This window comes from Myxocyprinus asiaticus, chromosome 4 (genome assembly GCF_019703515.2).
Source record: "Myxocyprinus asiaticus isolate MX2 ecotype Aquarium Trade chromosome 4, UBuf_Myxa_2, whole genome shotgun sequence".
Lineage (NCBI taxonomy): Eukaryota > Metazoa > Chordata > Actinopteri > Cypriniformes > Catostomidae > Myxocyprinus > Myxocyprinus asiaticus.
Window position 1 is genome coordinate 10,310,190 of NC_059347.1, and position 21,871 is coordinate 10,332,060.

The 21,871-nt window shown below is 37.0% G+C and overlaps 1 protein-coding gene across 2 annotated transcripts; it reads right to left on the minus strand.

Annotated features, from left to right (window-relative positions):
* Nucleotides 1–2,200: 2,200 nt before the first annotated feature.
* On the minus strand, nucleotides 2,201–21,091 carry LOC127433975 (histone acetyltransferase KAT5-like). 2 transcript variants are annotated; one of them, XM_051686384.1, is made up of 15 exons: nucleotides 20,950–21,088; nucleotides 20,776–20,842; nucleotides 19,193–19,261; nucleotides 18,885–19,018; nucleotides 18,576–18,644; nucleotides 12,499–12,672; nucleotides 12,231–12,302; nucleotides 11,581–11,643; nucleotides 7,442–7,690; nucleotides 6,091–6,180; nucleotides 5,136–5,276; nucleotides 4,936–5,029; nucleotides 4,696–4,855; nucleotides 2,797–2,878; nucleotides 2,201–2,672 (listed from the first exon to the last, which is right to left on the minus strand). In XM_051686384.1, the coding sequence occupies exons 1-15, from the start codon at nucleotides 20,962–20,964 to the stop codon at nucleotides 2,538–2,540; spliced, it is 1,614 nt and encodes a 537-aa protein (XP_051542344.1). In that variant the 5' UTR covers nucleotides 20,965–21,088; the 3' UTR covers nucleotides 2,201–2,537. The 2 variants fall into 2 exon arrangements, with proteins under 2 accessions (XP_051542344.1, XP_051542351.1); XM_051686391.1 differs by lacking the exon at nucleotides 18,576–18,644 and having other exon boundaries at nucleotides 20,950–21,091.
* Nucleotides 21,092–21,871: the final 780 nt, after the last annotated feature.

Sequence of the window (21,871 nt, forward strand, 5' to 3'; positions counted from 1 at the left end):
GCTTCCTGTAGCACTTGCCATAGATGTGGCTGTCTTGTCGGGCACTTCTCACACACCTTACAGTCTAGCTGATCCCATAAAAGCTCAATGGGGTTAAGATCCATAACACTCTTTTCCAATTATCTGTTGTCCAATATCTGTGTTTCTTTGCCCAGTCTATCCTTTTGTTTTTCTGTTTCAAAAGTGGCTTTTTCTTTGCAATTCTTCCTATAAGGCCTGCACCCCTGAGTCTTCTCTTTACTGTTGTGCATGAAACTGGTGTTGAGCGGGTAGAATTCAATGAAGCTGTCAGCTGAGGACATGTGAGGCGTCTATTTCTCAAACTAGAGACTCTGATGTACTTATCCTCTTGTTTAGTTGTACATCTGGCCTTCCACATCTCTTTCTGTCCTTGTAAGAACCAGTTGTCCTTTGTCTTTGAAGACTGTAGTGTACACCTTTGTATGAAATCTTCAGTTTTTTGGCAATTTTAAGCATTGTATAGTCTTCATTCCTCAAAAGAATGATTGATGAGATTCTAGAGAAAGCTGTTTAATTTTTTGCCATTTTTGACCTATTATTGACATGCTAGTCTATTGCATACTGCAATATACATATATATTGCATATATATATATATATATATATATATATATATATATATATGTATGTATGTGTGTGTGTGTGTGATTACAAATGTGAGGATTGTTCACATATGAAGTTGTAAAGAAAGTGATATTACAGAGTGATATATCTGTTGAATATGCTTTTATTATTAAGAAGACATAAAAATGTATCTGTCACTCAGGTCCTATGACATATGGTATATGAACAACTTATTTTTGCAGTGTTTAATGATCAGCTTATTTACTCAAGTCTTATTTATTTGACAAGGCTGATGGCAGGATAGCTCAGAACAGACCTCTGCTGTCCCAAAGGAGCTAGCCACTTCTGTCAGCACTCTACGAGCAACGTCTGATGCAAACCGATCACCAAACTTGAAAAGGAAGCTGTCTTTTGCAATGACTTTGTTAGAGACTTGAAAAATACGGTCACAACACTCACAAAAGAGTTATTGCTTCTGTGATCTAAATGTGATGACTTGTAAAGCAGAGCAAGATATTACAACATTAGAATTGTCTGAATTCCTGAGAGAATTGAGGGCAGTCAAATGACTTTGTTAATTGCACAGATGCTTCCAGATGTCCTTAAACACGGCATTGAACCTGTTATCGATCATGCTCACCATCCTTTCCTCGTTACCTAAGAGGGTGGAGCAAGGAAAAGAGAATGCACTATTTAAGAAATGAGAAGCACTCCAGCTCTTCAAACATTGCAGTGAAGAGCTCCTTTCTTTAAAAAAAAGAAACAAAAAGCAGCAACAAAAATCGAGGTTACAGTGAGGCACTTACAATGAAAGTGAATGAGGCCAATGTTTAGTGGGTTTAAAGGCAGAAATGGCCTATAATTTTCTAAAATCACTTACATTAATTTGTGCATTATTTGAGCAGTGACATTATTTACATTTTTACAGCTGTTTCAGGGGTTTACAGCATTACGTTGTCATTGTAATGATGTTGTACAATTGTATACCTTTATACAGAAAAGGCTAGTGATCACACTAAAAACATGTTAAACGTGACTCTAAAATTTGAAACTTATTTGAACTTTTACACATAGGCCCAATTTAATTCCAAACTGTAACCCAGATTTGCGCTTTTATTGATGAAAAGGAGAGACAGTTCGATATTATGGTTTATGGTAATCAATATTATGCCACAAATGCTGTCGATTGAGCTCAGCTTGTATTGAACCCGGAATATTCCTTTAAGATTGGACAGAGGAAATAAAATGTTTTAATAGTGCCACTCTATGTGCAATTGTTGAGAAATGAGTCCTTCCTATCTTTACATAGGCATATTTAAAGGATAAAATATACAAGTATATCTTCCATGCTACAATAAAATTTGTAATAGGCAAAATTGTACACAGTCTTTATTTACCCAATACAATATTGTGCAGTGTTTGTTAATATACATTCATTAAAAAAAAAAAAAAAAAAAAAGAGCAAAAACTATACAAATGTACAGTTTCCTAATGTACATCCCCATGCATTTGACTCTAGACCATACAAACCACTTAAGATATGTAAGGGTATTATGTACAAGCAAACACTGGACACAACGACAACTGTTACAGAGCGTATAATTGTGCGTAAAATGTTATTATTTTTTTTTTTTTTTTGTCAATGTAAAAAAAATGACATTCACCATAAATACTGACATCTAAATGGATTCTTTAAAATTGTGGAAGACAAGGCTTTGTCCTCTTCAAAATACATACTTCCATTCGCACAAACATGCAGACTACAAATGAATTATTATGAAATTGAGGATTAATGTTGGTGCATAAGATGCAGATGATGGCCATAGAACCATTAACAATACTAAACAGTTTTGCCTTCTTTTCCAGGTCACGTCTCTTTGTTAAAAACACCGGAAAAATTCCGTTTCTGCGTCTGAATTCCTTTGTAAAGGGCCATCCTTATAGTCTTTCTTTCTACCACTTGCCCCGCTTGCTCCAGTCTTTAGGAGTGAAATGCAAACATTTAGGGTCAATGCGGAGGTGCCGTTTGTGCATGGCCCGCTCATGACCGTCCACTATATCTTCTGATAGGGTGAGGATATACTGACCCTGCAAGAGAGGGTGAAATCAATCACACTGAACGGATCCCACTTAAAATGTATGTTAGCAATATATCTATGAATATTTCTCTTATATCACATGAAGGTGAAATCTGAAAATGAGCATCTTTTACCTTATAATAATTGATGAGGTTGAGGTATTGAAGAGTTGATATCACATCCTCTTTCTTGACACTGGTGATCTCACTAATTTCACTGAGAAAAACAAAAACAGTAATTTATTACAAAATAACAAGGGCTGTCAATCAATGTTTTTTAAAATGAAATAAAATGTTTTAATCAAATTAATTGCATGACATGCCAATAAATTAAACACTATTAACGGCATATCATTATTTGTAGAAAAGGCCCCCAAATAAAGAATTGAATACGAAAAATACAAAATAATTAAAATTACAAATACTGCATGTAGGGCCAATAATAAATACAAAAATTCAGATATTCAGATTGAAATATACTGCGTTATTGTGGCAGATGAGTAAAGCATGGATTCGACAATACAAAAAGTAGCTTTAAAAGTCAATATGTTGTTTTATTCTGAGATCAATCAATGTCTCGAGATGCATTCTGTTGTTCTTTGCCCAGCTATCAAGAACATGTCCTGGGCTGGGTTCCACTTCACTTTTAATATCCACTAGCTAACTCCCCTAAGCATTTCCACTTGGGGGAATCTCCACCGCCATTTTGGAAGTCCGTTCCACTTCGTTAATTGAGTGAGGGAAGTTTCTGTTGACAGACCCCCCACCCCTTGATTTTGACCGAGGGAGCGAGCCTACTCTGATGTACACTTCAGGCAGCTCCATATCCCACAATGCAACTCGATTGTGACGTGACAGCAGATTGCACTTCATCAACCCCACCCCCACACAACTCTAATGTATGATGGAATTGAAGTTATTTAAGCAGTTTAGAAAAGTTATATTGAGATTTAACAGCATAATACTTGTAGCTACCTTAAACTGTTTATCATATAGTTATAGCCTATGTGTTCATTGTTATGTTAACATTCTCATTTGTGTAAATCTTGATTAATCCTTTATAACAATTAATTCTAATGCAAAAAAAATTAAACACTAGATTTATACATAAGCCTCTGAAATCAATCGCCGAATCAATCTCAGGTGCAAAAATCACTAAATAATTCCAAAAATTGACATCAGCCTTCAACATGCTCCAAGTGATCAAGGTTTAAGGGTGTTCCAGTTAAACCCATTGCACGTCTTCCGCCAATAGTGGACACTCGCGCAACATAAGCAGTGATGTACATCCGAGTCCATGAGACGAGTGAAGTTTGCGAGGGAAGGGGATACAAATTTTCAATGGAACGCAGCCCTGTTTGACACACTCTCATTCTGTGGTAGCGCTGCTTGTGAGTTTAAGGCACGCTTACTGCCCTCTGCTGACGCGGCTCATAAAAAATAAAGAAAATAAAAAATACAATATTTTACTTTTAAGCCGAATTCCTCCGATGCTAGAAAAATATGTACTTCTATAACAGGATTTACGTTCAGGTCAGGAGGCATGATTAATTGCGTTATTTTTTATGCGTTATTTTTTATATAATTAATCGCACTAAATTAATGCGTTAAATAGATAGCCCTAAATTTAACATTACAAAAAAACATACAGATGCCTACAAATTTATTTATTTAAAAGATCTACTCATTCAAAAAAGAAAAACACAATTTTGTACTGATTTTTGGTGTCACCAACAGCACTGATATTAATAATAATTTTAATTTTAGCCCATTTTATATGGACTAAAATGGCATACAATTTTAGTCAACAAAAATAATAATAGCTGATAAAAATGTCTGGTAATATTATTCTTAGACTATTTTACATTGATTTCTCTCCACAAAAGTAACAATAGGTGATATCTATATTCAAATGTACAAAATGTTTGGAAAGATCTTTTTTTTTTTTTTTTTTTTTTTTTTAACTTTGTTATCCTTGAATGAATCCATTCATCAATTAATATTTTCAATATTTCATTAACACTGGACACATACTTGATGGTGATCTGTGGTCGTTCTCCATTCTCTGATTTGAGGTTCATAAGGATCTCCAGTATGGTCTGAGACCAGTATGAGCGGTAGGAAAGCAAACCCAGATCAGACAGAGGCTTCTCTGGTGTACCAGTCTTACCTTCCACCTTTGAGAGCTCATAACCTGAAAGACAGACATTCAATTTTAAGATTGTGATGAAGTAAAAAAAAATCTAGTCCTTAAAAAGTTTGCAAATTACTCACTGAACTCTATTAGTAGCTTGCCATAGCCTCGTCTCTGGTAAGGAGGTAAAGTCAGAATACAGGCCACATTATAGTCTTCTGTTGATTCCTTTTCCTTCATTGATTGGAAAACAAGAACACTGTTAAATACACTAGGCAAGCAAGGCTTATTGTCTCAATACAAAAGAGGAAACTAGCAAAAATGTGGAGCTGCAATGTACCTTGGAGAAGTAGCCGACTATGTGGAAGCCCTTAGAGTCATACTCTGTCATAACATAGAAGAGGAACGGATCTGTGTCATAGTACAGGGTCTTATGGTCCAGGAAGCATTTGGCCAATAAACACAAATTTTGGGAATATGACTGTGCAGTGAAAGAGAGTCACAGTATTAGCAGATCAAGAACTACACTCTCACAAGCACAAACCTAACCATGGAATTCAAACAATCAACATGTTTATTCTGTCATCATTTACTCATATCGTTCCAAGCCTGAATTCTTTTATTTCTACTTTAAAGCACAATAGATATTTTAAAATATATATTTTGCAGAATGTTCCAGCTGCTCTTTGTCATACAATGAAAAGATACAGTAGCTGTCAAGCTCTTAAAACTACAAAAAAATCAAATAAAAATAACCCATAAAGAGTAGTCCGTAAGACTTGTGTGCTTGCTGTCTGTGATAAAGTAACAACAAACATCACTGGTGTTTCATGACCAATCATCAATCAATGATGTCAAACCTGCCATGGCACACCATATTTGAATGTATGCAAATGGAGTTGTACGTGCTTATTAGAGCTTTTTGAAGCTTGACAGCCTCTGTCTCCAATCACTTCCGTTGTATGGAAAAAGCAACCGAGACATTCTGCAAAATTTCTGCTTTTGTATTGCACGAAAGTCATACAGGATTACAACTACATGAGTGTGAGTAAAGGCAGAAATCTGTATTTTTGTTTAAATGTAGTTTTAACAAAGTTTAAGAGGTTAACTGTACATTCTACAGTAGGTGTGCTAGATAGGTTAGTAACAAAAAGTGTTCAAGCAACAACATTCAAATAAGCTGGATTCAACCCACTTTGACATTATTAGCCTTGGAATAAGTTACTGTTAAGCTAAACTCTACTTATTTTACACACTAAATGTGACTTTTTAAAAATATACTACAAATTACCAACCTTGTTTTTCCTGCCATCGATTTCAAAAAAGGAGATTGTTCCTTTGCGATAGATCTCATTTCCTGGGGGATGCCGAAGGTTGCATTTCGTCTGTAAAGGTTATAGACAGATGTGGGATGGGAGTTAGTGTTAAACGTAGTAACAGTTGTTTGGCTGGTTGCTTAGAGACAAAGCATTTGGACACTTAAAAGAATAGTTCACCCAAAAATGAAAATGCTCTCATCATTTATGCACCCTCATGTTATCCCAGATGTGCGTGAGTCTCTTTCTTCTGCAGAACACAAAGATTTTTAGAAGAATATTTCAGCTCTGTTGGTCCATACAATACAAGTGAATGGTGGTCAGAACTTTGAAGCTCTAAAAAGCACATAAAGTCAGCATAAAAGTAATCCATAAGACTCCAGTGGTTAAATTCATGTCTTCAGAATCGATCCAATCGGTTTTAGGTGAGAACAGACCAAAGTGTTTTTGATTATCCTTTTTCACTATAAATCTTGACATCAGCAGTCTCCTTGGTGATCATGATTTCAAGCCTGAATACACTTCCTAGCGCCATCTAGTGCTCTGCGCATGCGTCAAACACTAGGAAGTGTAATCGAGCTTGAAATAATGACCGTGCCTAGAGACTGCAATGGCTAGATGTATAGTGAAAAAGGAGTTATATTTTGGACCGTTCTCCCCCAGAATCAATTAGATCACTTCAGAAGACATTGATTAAGCCACTGGAGTCTTATGGATTAATTTTATGCTGCCTTTATGTGCTTTTTGGAGCTTCAAAGTTCTGTTCACCATTCACTTGCACTTGCATGGACCTACAGAGCTGAAATATTCTTCTAAAAATCTGTGTGTTCAGCAGAAGAAAGTCATACACATCTGGGATGGAATGAGGGTGAGTAAATGATGAGAGAATTTAAATTTTTCAGTGAACTATCCCTATACCCTAGCTTTAAAAATGTATGAATGTACTTGCATCAAAAACAAAATATCAAACCAAGTTGCATTTGCGAACAAATGATGCCAGAGCTTTTCTCAGTGCTAACTGTACTTTTCTAATCTATTACTTTGAACTGGTGTCAAGGTGACTTTTTTCAATGTATGTATGAAAGTAAGTCAGTTCCCCTCAAGTTCACACAGGTGTCCTAGCAAAGTAACCACACATGTAGTTCATCACATTCACTTTGGACATGTTTCACTAACGTTTGACAACCAGAAAGAGGCCAAATACTTATTTTGTACAGTATCTGTCGTTTTATCATTTTAAACCTACAATAAAAAATTATTGGGTTTCCACATACTTTGGACCACACAGTGTACTTTTTAGAGCCACTGTATAAACAGTCCTGAGTCTTACCAAGTGCCTCTGGAGACATTTGAGGCTTTTGAGGTACTTGAGACAGAATTCACAGAGGTAGAGGATGGGAAGTGTGGTGAGCTCCTGTGGGTATGGAGAAAAGTACCAGGGCTTCAGCCTGTGTCGGCCCAGCTCAATACAGTCTATGTTCTTCATTCGTGTGACAATGTCATCGTGACTGCGGTCCGACACCAAGCTCCCAGTCATGCGTGGGGCAGAGGGAATTCCATCAGAACTGTCCTGTGAATCCTGAGACCAGAGTAGAGTTAGGGAGATGATTGATGTTGTAACAGCAATAAATGACAAAACTGAATGTGATATACATCCAAAAATCTCTGCACTTCATTATAGGTGTAGATAGTCTAACGGGTCTTGAGTAGTCTTTTGCTTTTCATTCTTAAAAAAAAAATACACTAACTTTTACCTCATAAAAAAACATTTTACACCAAAAAAAAAAAAATCTGTTTGTGCTTTTCAACAGTGGGGAAGCAGACACAATTGCTGTGTACAGCTGAAGTCAGAAGTTTACATACACTTAGGTTGAAGTTATTAAAACTAATTTTTTAACCACTCCACAGATTTCATATTAGCAAACTATAGTTTTGGCAAGTCGTTTAGGACATCTACTTTGTGTATGACACAAGTAATTTTTCCAACAATTGTTTACAGACAGATTCATTCACTTAATTGACCATATCACAATTCCAGTGGGTCAGAAGTTTACATACACTAAGCTAACTGTGCCTTTAAGCAGCTTGGACAATTCCATAAAATGTCAAGCCTTTAGGCAATTAGCCAATTAGCTTTTGATAGGCTAATTGCCTAATTGGAGTCAATTGGAGGTGTACCTGTGGATGTATTTTAAGGTCAACCTTCAAACTCAGTGCCTCTTTGCTTGACCACATGGGAAAATCAAAGGAAAACATCCAAGACCTCAGAAAAAAAATTGTGGACCTTGTGGCGAGTATCCCATGCGCATATCAACGCCGCCCTGGAACGGAGCGTATCATCCAATCATCCCTGGAATGCGGGCGCTGATTGGCCGCACCTGCGAACAATCACCTGGAGAGGATTTAAACGCCAGCGGAAGAGGAAGACGGTGAGCCACGACTCCAGAGAATGCCACTAACCCTCTTCTCTATCTTGCTTAAATCTTAGGGTCCAGTGACGAGTGAAGGCCAATCAGAGCGCGGAATTCGGGAAAGCTGCACTGCACACGGAATTCATGGGCACAGACACCGCGGCATGCCTACCTCTCCCCAGCACCGAAGACACCAGCTTCATTCCCTCACTATTGTTTGCTGTGTCAATAAAACACCCCGTTCGGGACACTGCACTAGAGAATTGTCTGTTTGTGCCTCACTCATCCTGCCACAACCTCCACAAGACTGGTTCATCTTTGGGAGCAATTTCCAAACGCCTGAAGTTGCCACGTTCATCTGTACAAACAATACTACGCAGTACAAACACCATGGGACCACACAGCCATCATACCGCTCAGGAACGAGACGCATTCTGTCTCCTAGACATGAACGAAGTTTGGTGCGAAAAGTGCAAATCAATCCCAGAACAACAGCAAAGGACCTTGTAAAGATGTTTGAGGAAACAGGTAGACAAGTATCTATATCCACAGTAAAACAAGCCCTACATCGACATAACTTGAAAGGCTGCTCAGCAAGGAAGAAGCCACTGCTCCAAAACCATCATAAAAAAAAAAAAAAAAAAAACAGACTACAGTGCACAAGTGCACATGGGGACAAACATCTTACTTTTTGGAGAAATGTCCTCTGGTCAGATGAAACAAAAATGTAAGTGTTTGGCCATAATGACCATCATTATGTTTTGAGGAAATATGGGTGAGGCTTGCAAGCCAAAGAACACCATACCAACCGTGAAGCGTGGGGGTGCTTTGCTGCAGGAGGGACTGGTGCACTTCACAAAATAGATGGCATCATGAGGAAGGAAAATTATGTGGATATTTTGAAGCAACATCTCAAGACATCAGCCAGGAAGTTAAAGCTCTGTTGTAAATGGGTCTTCCAAATGGACAATGACCCCAAGCATACCTCCGATGTTGTGGCAAAATGGCTTAAGGACAACAAAGTCAAGGTATTGGAGTGGCCGTAACAAAGCCCTGGCCTCATTCCGATAGAAAATTTGTTGGCAGAACTGAAAAAGCGTGTGTGAGCAAGGAGGCCTACAGTTTGTGGAATGCTACCCAATACGTTTGACCCAAGTTAAACAATTTAAAGGCAATGCTACCAAATACTAACAAAGTGTATGTAAACTTCTGACCCAATGGGAATGTGATGAAAGAAATAAAAGCTGAAATAAATAATTCTCTCGACTATTATTCTGACATTTCACATTTTTAAAATAAAGTAGTGATCCTAACTGACCTAAGACAGGAAATGTTTTCTACGATTAAATGTCAGGAATTGTGAAAAACTGAGTTTAAATGTATTTGGCTAAGGTGTATGTAAACTTCTGACTTCAACTGTATGTGTCAGCAACGTTGCTCCAAAAAGCTACTCAAACTGTGAAATATATTAACTAAAAAAATTAAATACGTTCAAAACTGTTTTTGCAACAATTAAAGATGGCAATAGGCAAAATGTAGGATTATAAAAGCTCAAATAAACGTTTTTCGTCAGATCACAATTAACCGCATCTGTAGGCGTTCAACAGCGGTGCTTTTACATTTCAAACACTGTCAGAGATTAGGTTCTATTATTGGTTGATTGCTTCAAAGTCCTGCCCATTTGATAGTTTGACTAATTAAATAGAGAAGCCAGGCTTCCGAGCATGACAAAAATGCATTGAAGGCATAAAAGCGATAGTGAAAATTCTCTCATCATTTACTCACCCTCATGCCATCCCAAATGTGTATGACTTTCTTTCTTCTGCACAACACAAAGATTTTTAGACAAATATCTCAGCTTTGTAGGTCCATACAATGCAAGTGAATGGTGGCCAGAAATTTGAGGATCCAAAAAGAAAATAAAGGCAGCAAGTCCTTTTTTTCTTAAAATTATCCTTCCTGCCCAATAGGTGGCGATATACACAAAGAATGTGAATCACCAAAAACAAAAGAAGAATGTGAAAGTGGAGATTTATAGTAAATATAGAATCTGTTTCTTACCCACACTCATCATATCGCTTCTGAAGACATGGATTTAACCACTGGAGTCTTATGGATTACTTTTGTGCTGCATTTATGTGCTTTTTGGAGCTTCAAAGTTCTGGTACCCATTCAGTTGCATTGAATGTATCTACAGAGCTGAATTAGACTTCTTAAAATCTTTGTTTGTGTTCAGCAGAAGAAAGAAAGTCATACACACCTGGGATGGCATGAGGGTGAGTAAATGATGAGAGAATTTTAATTTCTGGGTTAAGTTGGTGAACTACTCCTTAAATGTTCAACAGGCAATGTAATTTATATACATTATTTTGACATGTATTTAACTTGTCATTGGTCACATTTCTGATGAAATTTTAGAAAAAATTAAGCTTCTCATGCAGCCTTTTAGTGGCAAATGCTAGGCATGCAATCATCAAGTAATGATGATTAATGAGGTTTAAATGATGTACACTCACGTAAGATGAAGACTTCTGTCATATTAAAAGCTTAATGAATGCGTTTTATTCTATTGGAGCGAATCACCTCATCTGCGCTACCATTTTGAGATCACATAACCAGCTGAATACTGCTCACTTCATCTTGTTAACCCTCCTATTATATTACACGTTGCTGGAATAAATTTAAAAAAAATGCTGATGGTGAATAGCGTAACTAAAACTATTGCTTTTGCATAATGTTGCATCTACACTGCTAGGTGTTAGCACAAAATTACTGAGTGCACCTTTAATACTGTTTGGAATGACCTATTACAAATGAAAACCTGAATTCTAAAAAAATAAAAATAAAAAAAATAAAAACATTTAATGGCTACGTACTTATGAACTTAGTGATTAAGGTCACTGACTCCTGAGTTTAGAGATTTTTCATTGCATTTACAAGATTCAGAGGATTCTCAGCAAAATATCTAGAGTCTAAGCTTCACACCATTCACTGAAACCCCTACGCCTCCAATTTAGTAGACACACAACAAAGGCAATGTGAAGTAAATGAGCCGGACCTCTCCTGGCAGCAAATAGATGGTGGAGCTGCGAGGGCTGTTATTCTGGAACACCTTTACCATCTGACAGAAAAACACAAGGGGTTGTACAGCTTTGGGACATTTGATTTTAGAATGAAGGAAGACAGGTGAAAGTACAGAAATATCAGCATTTTTTATTATTTATTTTAAAGAGAAACTAAACATTTGAAGTATTAGATTTTTAGGGGACATTTAGAAATCAAATAACAACTCTCTTGTGATTTATGTTCATAAATATTCATTAAACTAAAGGGAAAATGTAGTCTATGTTTAAATGCTATGTGGGGCGAGAAAAAAAAAACCTCACATTTCACTGGTTTCTAATGTAAAAGCTACCATATAACACTGATTTGGATCACATATTTATCTATCTATCTATCTGATAAACATGTACAACTAATCATAGGCCAGCCCAGCACCTTTCTCAATAAAAACAGATTTATGCAAAGTGACAGGGTATGCTACCCTATGGCAGCCACTTCTAGGCAAATAACAACGAAATGTGTGATGACAGTAGAATGAAGAAAAAAAATTAAGATTAGCAAAATGTGGGATTTATACACAGGATTTAACAATTCCAACAGATTTAAGCAGCTAAGAAAGCATTTAAGGTGAGCTGCAAGGCCTACCTCATCTGTCCCACCACAATTTTTCCGTTTTCTCCCCGGCTGAGAAGGAATAATACGACGAGCTGTGCCATTCTTCCAAGAGCAACAAGAAGAGGGGGGAAAAAAAGTTACCAAAACAGGTTTGATTTCCAAAATGACATTCCAAAAAAAAGACACTCAACATTTAATAACATTTTTCTAATGAAAGAGAAGAGATGGAACAACTCTTTAGTTACCGCAAACTAACTACTGAACTTCGATTGAATTTGAAAGAAAATTTTTAATTTACTGTGGTGAGAGAGGCGAGTTGCTCATGTTCTTCTCTGGATTTATTGCTGAAGGAGGCATCTCTCATTGCTGGATAGACCGCGGCCTGACTCGCCTCTGCAGAAGCAGGAATTGAAGGCATTGGAGTCGCTGCAGTCACTTGTGTTGCCAAAGAGACCGATTCTGCTTTTCTCTTCTGAAAGAGCAATCAGAAACATGATGGATAATTGAGAATTAGTGCAAATTTCTTCAAAGCAACTGAACTCACAATGTAAAAAATTACCATGAGTGAACTTCAGCTGCTTACCTCATGTTAAAAAACAGACAGGCGGTAATGAGTTTGATGGTAATGAAAAAGGTGTTGAGATTGTTACACACAGAAAATAAAAAAATGAACAGATTTTAGGCATAACAAAACATGCATTTTTAAAGTTCCCTTCAAAAACAGATACTATAAACTAATGCTGTCCAAGTTAAAGTGTTATTAACACGTTAACGCAACATTTGTTTAACGGCACAAATTTTTAACGCCGTTAATGCGTAATATGACCCTTTGATTAAACCGTAGTTCATGAGAAGCGAGTCAATTCGCGCAAACGCCGCTAATGTCACATGCATTGCCGTCGGGAAAACAGATGGTGGGATTTATGCTGAGACCTGCGCCAAGCATTTTATCAATGTAGGACAGTAGTTGAACATGTCCGCAAAGCACAGATAAAGCTCCTAACATTGTAAAATTATTGCAGCGGCAAGACTCACAAGATAATATTTTGAGCGCACAAAAAGTTATTTTGAGCGCGCTTGAACTCATTTTAGTAAAGCAACATATCTTCTTGCAAAGATGATTTTTTTTTTTGCGTGTGCAATTCTCATTCACTCTCTCTCCTCGTATGGCCACTGCATGCGCTCTGAGCTTTAGACTGCTCATTTGCTTTTCCAACTGTATTCAGACAAGTCCCGCACTGCGAGGCGCCCGGCACAAATTCTGAAATGTACTTAACTCCGCTGTTTTTTGCGTGTGCAAGATCTCGCTTGCTCTCTCCTCCTACCCACTCTGCATGCTCTCATATTTTTGACTGCTTGTTTGCTCAACAAGGTCACAGCTTTATAATGTGCCAGAATTTCTGCCAATCAGCGATGAGGTGGTACATTTTGATTGGCTGACTAGACCACAGATCATACTGCTAATAAAAACAAGAGGCGGCGGCAAAGGGGATTTGAGTTTGTTTTCAAGAAAGGAAATGTGTAACTCACTATGACCACATGAAAGCAGATCTTTTGTTGACAACTGTTTTTATTTAACCTTTATGAAATATATATTTTTAGTCTGTACACTGCCAATAGGCTTACTAGCTAGCTAACTATCTGGCTAGCTCTCTTAGTATGGTTCTCTTGGCTAGTATTTGGTTATCTAGGTTACAAAGTTACACTTACGTAGCTACTAGCTCGGCCAAGTTAGCTACCACTTTCTACTGACATTATTTTAATTTAATCTCTCCCATGTGTACAACTCTTTAAGACTAACGCAATAGTGTAGTTTTGGGGGAGCTTAATTTGACTTCTATCTATCCCAAGGGATATTCTGAGAGAGCAGTTTATTCATAAAAATGTGTCCAGATTACAGTCTACCAAGGATCAGCAACCACTGAACCTTCTTCTTTTTGTTATATTAAATATTATTTTCTTTAATAAACATGTTATTTTTTCCACTTTAGTGTGTCCTCTCCTATTTTTTCGACAGCCTTGTATATTATAAATATTATGAATATTATAAATATTGCCTAAATTAACATTCTATTCTTGATTATAAATGAGAAAAGAAGGGTATTTTGAAATGTTCAGTATGCTGTTTTTATGACGTTTTCTACCAAAATTCTTCTGGCAAAATTGATTATTGAGAAGAAACGGAAGAAAAGGAAAAGAGGCTAATTATGTCTCCTGTCATAGTATGGGGTAAATTAAATGTACAGTACATTGAACCCATAGTTGGAGGGTATAAAAATAATAAAATAATAGGATTGTAGGTTTATAATGATAATAATAATAATAATATTAATAACAAAAACAAATTTAAATACAGTTATTGCCATCTGGAGCCATATATTCAGTCAAGACTTAAATTGGGCTGCAATGGTCCGGCACCTTTGCTTATCAATCTATTCTATTTTTTATATTTTTTATATGTTCCGATACAGTTTTGGTTTGTTATTCCACACGTTCTGGCTCAATTTCACGAGTATACTTGCTCAGACACCTTTCAAGTTCATTATGCTTCTCTAACCAGTTCCACATGCAAGTAGAGGCAGCTATTCAAGAGCAGCATGTGACCGCGTGCCCCCGCATACAGACGCGCGTTCCGCTTCTTTATTGTTCTGTGGTCCGATCTCTAATTCATAGAAATCGCTAAATACTGTATGGAATCAACTGCTCACCCATTTCTGAGATCAATATGCAGTAGCAGTTTTACTTAGTTTATTTCAAAGCTGTATACCCCTTAAGAATGTTCATTTACTTTTAAATAGTAAAATGATTGGATAGTTTAGCATATTCAAAGGCAAGATGACGCCTTACCTCGGGCAAGAAGACAAACTTGTCCCAGCTGTCATCTGATTATTATAAAATGCAGAAAATACATCTGATATCATTATTAAACAATTGCTTTTGTCATTTAATATACTAAATCAAATAAATATTTTCACAGTTAAGTTAAAAAAATGATAGACAGACTCCCAGTCAAAGAGATTCATCTGAGAGAAAAAAAATATATTCTATGAAATATCATACGGGCCTATAAATATACACATATTTACTTTAGACACCCATATTTTTAATTGAATGTATGTTATAACAGCAATTACATGATTAAGGTTACCCACCTCCGAAATCTCAACTTAACCCCTGCATTTGAGACAAAATATTTTATTAAATTGCAATTATCTACTATCAACACATCTACTATAGTGTTCACACTCCATACAAAAACTTCCAGATGAATAAATGGTTAATTATTGTTATTTAAACAGATGCCAGTAGGCTATTCATATTAATAATTATTTTAGTGACTCAATATTAGGCTAAAGCAAGCAAATATGCACATTTTGTTTTATAGGCATAACAGCAAATTAAATAATAGGTAGTAAAATCTCTTTACTACAGTTTTACATGGAACTGTTTGGACCTGCTGTTTAAAGTGGTCCCGCACCATGCAGTTGAATTAAAGTTTTGGAAGTTAAGATAAAATCCAGTGGAGAGAGTCTTCTTCACAAGCTCAAGGAACGATGATGAATTTATTTTCAGTCATCTCCATGCTGGATCTTTTCGAGTATGATCGGATGCTTATTGATTTAAATGTGAATGGATGCAATTAAAAATGCGGTACACTCATTTCAATGCTACCATAATCTAATAAATATGTATTAATGTAAGAATTGTACTACGTTATTTTACATTTGTTTTAAAATGTTAAATTCTTTCAGAAATAAAGACATTCTCTATGCACGCTGTGACTCAAGAGATTAACGTTTTAAGATGAATTTGGCCACGGCCACTGATCTAGAGTCAGCATTCCTTTTACGGTAGTAATTAAAGTTTGTATATGAGGTGGGGAAACGGATCAGTTTACTGGTGCAGCTACGAGCAATGTTATCCAGGAGCGGTAACAAGAATTTCCTAATACCTAATAAGCATTAAAACGAACTTCATGCCTGTGGTCGGGGAAGGCTAAGCCTTACCCAGCCTTACACACGCTCCCCCAATGATTGAATCTTAATTGTTTGAGACTACAAAATTTTAAAAAATAGAAAGGAATCCTTAGCTTTGCATGATCCCAGGCTACTATATTTTGAAAAACTTACATTACAGCAAGTTAAGCCTTACAGTACTCCTGTATGTCTACAATCCATAGGATAAATATCTTTAGTAATGATAACTGCATACAGTATATAAAGTGTGTACTGAACTTGGAGCAGTGTGCCTGTTGGCTCTTCTGCTACATGTACACTGAGATGTTCATGGTTGCTGTAGCTACTTCAACTGTCCAATCGCAGAGCGCTTGTAAGCAGCCTCTAACAGCCAATCCTGATCTAGGAGGCGGGACTTGTCTGAATACAGTTGGAAAAGCAAATGAGCAGTCTAAAGCTCAGAGCGCACGCAGAGGGCATACGAGGAGAGAGAATGAGTGAGAATTGCACACGCAAAAAAAAAAAATCATCTTTGCAAGAAGATACGTTGCTTTACAATAATGAGTTCAAGCGCGCTCAAAATAACTTTTTGTGCGCTCAAAATATCATCTTGTGAGTGCAAAACATTTTTGCGCCCTCAAAATACAATTTTGCGTGCGCAAAATTTTGGCACATATATAACTCCATATTTTATGAGGTTAATGATATGACCAAACTCTTCATCTTACATGAGTGGTCATGATTTTGTATATGTTTTAAAATGAATATTCAGTTCTTTAGAATTAAAACTTTTTAAATGAGGAAAAAAACAATTACTGAGTGCACCTTTAACCAGTTTATAACCAGTAAGTAAAAATGTTAAATGTGAAAAGAAACGCTTCAATAGACGTTTCTGTGTCTATACCGCTGCATTAGTACCACCACAAACTCAAGCTTCATAATACCAGCCGTACCAGTGTTTTCATTACATACATTACTAATGATTATGCAGCGAGACGCTAATAAGAGAGCAAGGCATAGTCAAGACACAACCGCCAAAGACCTCGACCTCTGAGGGCTGTTCACTCGGAACGTGACCGTCTTTTTCTATGCGCAAGATGGACGTCTTTGACTGTTGCATCGTGTCTCGCTGTTTTTTCAGTGTCTCATGCGGTAACGATGCAGTTTTTTTGAGATGCTGTGTCAATTTACAAGGAAATTTTACCATTAAAACGCATCTTGAGACACCCGCGTTGTTTTATTGGTTGCCCTGCACCTGTTTTAGCCCAAGAATGAAATGGTCATCATCAGTGCTTCACACACATTCAAAATTCGACTGTTCATTTTAGCATTCGAATGTGCATTTGTATCTAAATTGAGACGAATATTCTAATTTTGATTTGACAGCCTTATTTTATAGTTTTGACGACTTCATTATTATTCTAAAATAGTAATCATTTGAAAACAGAGATAATAAAGTACAAGTGTCCAACGCTTTAAATTAGGGCTGTCGATTAATACGTTAATACAGAGCGATTAATTGCATTAAAAAATAACGTGTTAAAAAATGTATGCGATTAATCATGTCCCCGGATCGTAATAAGGAATATTCCTGCCATCAGAGCAATTCAAGCTTGAAGTACCACCTGTTTTCAGCAGGGGGCAGTAAGCAAAACCCCAGCTGTATAGACAACCTGCAGCTGTACAGACAACAAACCACACTCAGGCTAGCTTGACACTAGTGACAGCACAAGATGAGGACGCATTCTTGCGTTCAAACTCTGCTGATGGATCTCAAGATGTGTTTTTCTAAGTTTCAAACTATGTTTAACTTGACACAGCGACATAGAAACACTGAATATAGACGTGACGCAACCAAAGAGAGATGTTCCAAAAGCGTCTGTCTGACGCATGCCCTTGCAAAAGCCCTTTTAATAAATCTACCTCGGACAGATTGGCAAATTCAATTGTCTGCCACAACTATGTAATGCATTTTAATTATTATTTTTATAATATATTATATTTATAATTATTTACTCATTACATATTGAAGTATTATTATTGTTAGTGCGCCTTTCTCAGCAAATATTTATACGTGCGATTAATTCATGTAATTAATCGGCATTTTGTGTAATTAATTCAATTAAAATTTTAATCGATTGACAGCCCTAGATTAAATGTTATCTTATGCCACTGACAGAGCTGACATTATCGCTCAATGCACCCATTTGATTGTATATATATTTATATACACATTTTAATTTGTATATCCCTGCTTTCCAATCTGCAATGTAAATTTAGACGAGGCAAAAATTGCATCCCTCACAATTGTTGGAAAATGTGACATGAGCTTATCCAACCTAAATTCAGCCCATTCATTTTGAGCTCTTGCTTGACAGATTGAGTTTTATTTGTGTACAATGGGCGGGTTTGTCTGTACCGGTGTGGGGAGGGTTTTGCCTCTTGAAGGAGCTGAAGCAGACTGAACGCTGAGATCTAGACTCTTCCTCTGAATTTGAACAGAAAGGAAGAGAGGATGGTAAAGGATTGCACAGCATGAAAACAATTGTGTATGACACAGCTCTTCACAATGAAAGTCAACCACTGAGGTGGGGATGTGACACACATGATACCATCAAAGAAATCCAATCACTGTCAGCAGATTTAAAATTATAACATGTCTCGGTAAAGCCAGATTTTAAATGTACAGGGAATGACAAAATATATGAAGGAGGATTAATTCTCTTACCACATCTCTTTCTGGGGAGCTGGGACGAGACCCAGGCAGACCATTCTTTGTAGGGGTCTTGGCTTCCTTGGGAAACTGGAGCTTCTTCAAGTCCAGCCGGTCTGGATTAACCCATTCGTCTAGTCGCTTATTGACTTTTTACAACAACAAAAAAAAAGACATTTTAGTTCAATTTTCACTTTGTAATGGAAGGCTGATCAAACTTACATCAAATTGAATCACATATTAAAAGACAAATTATGTTCTGGTGGAAAGAATGAAGAAACTGCCTCATGTATTGAGTTGTCAGGTGAATGTTTAATACTCACAGTCAATATAGTGGACATAATAGAGCTTTCTCCCAGGAATCTCTTTGACACTGAGAATTTCAGCCAACGCTTTGAAGAGATAAAAGAATAAATTACACATAAATGCACACCGTTAAAACCTTAAAGGGACGGTTCACCCAAAAATGAAAATTCTCTCATCATTTACTCACCCTCATGCCATCCCAGATGTGTATGACTTTATTTCTTCTGCTGAACACAAAGAAAGATTTTTAGAAGAATATTTCAGCTCTGTTGGTCCTCACAATGCAAGTGAATGGTGGCCAGAACATTGAAGCACAAAAAAGCACATAAAGGCATCATAAAAGTAATCCATAAGATTACAGTGGTTTAATCCATGTCTTCTGAAGCAGAATGATAGGTGTGGATGAAAAACAGATCAATAATTTAGTCCTTTTATACTATAAATCTCCACATTCACTTCCACATTCTTCTTTTGTTTTTGGAAATTTGCATTCTTCGTGCATATCGCCACCTACTGGGTAGGGAGGAGAATTTACAGGACTAAACTACTGACCTGTTTCTCACCCACACCTATCATACTGCTTCAGAAGACATGGATTAAACCACTGGAGTTGTATGTATTACTTTTATGCTGCCTTTAAGCCCTTTTTGTAGCTTCAAAGCTCTGGCCACCATTCACTTGCATTGAATGGATCTAGAGAGCTGACATTTTTTTCTAAAAATCTTTGTGTTCTGCAGAAGAAAGTCATACACATCTGGGAGTAAATGAAGAAAGAATTTCCATTTTCGAGTGAACTGTCCCTTTAAATCGGATCTTCTGATAACTAAAAAAGCAATTTTGAATTTGCATGTTTCCCCTCCTGGAAATGTGGGTTTATGGAAAATGGTACCTGGCTTGTTTCTGGTCCAAGGTGGTCTACCAGCCTCAATTTGACAAAGATGATTAACCAATAAAAGGATCTACCATCGACCACCAAGAAACCACGTAAACCATGTTTGATTTTCCAGCAAAGGCTACTTCAGATATTTTTAATACAACACAGAAACAGTATGAACAAAGTTGGCGAGATTATATTATTATTTTTATAATGTAATACATGGCATACTCTCATTATTGCTAATGACATGTGTTGATATCAGCAGCAAACACAAACACACACACACACACACACACACACACACACACACACACACACACACACACACACACACACACAGGTTTGCTCTCTCACCAACAAAATAGTACAAATGGTTTTTCAAACATGTCCCATGACACATATCATGTTTTCTGGACATGCAACATGGTATTCTTTTTAGTAACTTGGAGTGCCATGTAAATTACATTCTAAATGAATGTGGCATTCATTCATTGTCGTGGTATGCATCAAGTACCAAGGCTTTACCATAACCATACCATCATTCTACCGCCACAGTACGTTTTTGTAAGGGTGAAAACTTGAAAGTCTGCTCCTAGTCAAGTTAGGAGGCAGGGTGGGGATTATTTAACACCTGAGTGTAATGTCTTAAGCAGTGACACGTAAATGAGCGCAGCTGCGAGTCTTTTGTTTACATTATACACGCAGCTCTCGGTTGTTACTCACGCCATTCGTCTTCATTTTCTTGATTTTTTCGCAGCACGGGAAGACGACAGCCTTCGACGACATCAACCTATCAGAACATAATGCACTCATAAACTACACCGACCAAGAACAACAGCGCAAATGTGATTCAATTAGGCATTTCTGAGTAAATAAAACAGACAGTCGGATACTCACCGAAGGGTCCGCCATCGTTGTACGCCTTCAGCACACAGAATTGTGGGCAAACCACAACTCCGTTTGTGTTGTCCGCTAGGAGGCGCCTGAACCCTTATTGAAACAGATATTAAACCGCACTCAAATCTCAGGATGTTTTTTGTTCCGTTGGAAACGTTTGTATGCTAAAAGTATACGCGTTTAAACGTATTCAAAGGTTTCGTAACTGACATACAAATGCAAAAGGAAATCCTTATCCAGTAATCTCAAACGACTGTGATTGATCCATCCTGACCAGCGCTGAGAAAAGTAACAAGTACCACGTGACAACTACACTGTGGGCGAACGCCAATCGAAAGTGATCATCCCTACGCCCTACTCACTACAAAGGACAAAGCTCTTGATGTGGGCGTAAAAAAAAACTTTGTTACTTTTGTTTGAACGACTGTGGTTCGAGTGGCGTCCTCTTGCAGTAGTGCACTTCAAGGGCGCAAAAATGCCGTTTGGCAATGCCCTGTGTGAAAATGGGCAAACCAGAGGTTTGTGGGCTTTAGGCAATAATTTACACCTGAATAATGATACTAAGAAACTTGAATATTTATAAACTGAAATTACACAGTGAAGAGTTGAAATAGGAGATGTATTATTGAGGCCCTTGTCTGGACAGATAAGCCTCGCCCATTTCAAATGACGATTTCGTGTTGCTGGCAAATTCGGTTGTATTGCTGTAATAATTACAACATGACAAAAAAATTGAACAAAAACTAAAATAAATATATGTACGTATATATATATATATATATACAGTATATCGACTGTTTCAAGTGTGCAAAGTAGATCTACAGCTCTGGAGAAGAATGAGACTACTGCAAAATGATCAGTTTCTCTGGATTTAGGTATGGTATGTGTTTGAGTAAAATGAACATTTTTGTTTTATTCTATA

What these genes read in the sequence shown, in the direction of transcription:
- LOC127433975 (XM_051686384.1), bottom strand. An exon ending in GCAAAACCCTCCCCACACCG is followed by an intron (nt 12,673 to 18,575) that starts GTACAGACAAAC and finishes TTGCTCTTTCAG; the next exon opens with AAGAGAAAAGCAGAATCGGT. An exon ending in AACTCGCCTCTCTCACCACA is followed by an intron (nt 12,303 to 12,498) that starts GTAAATTAAAAA and finishes TGCTCTTGGAAG; the next exon opens with AATGGCACAGCTCGTCGTAT.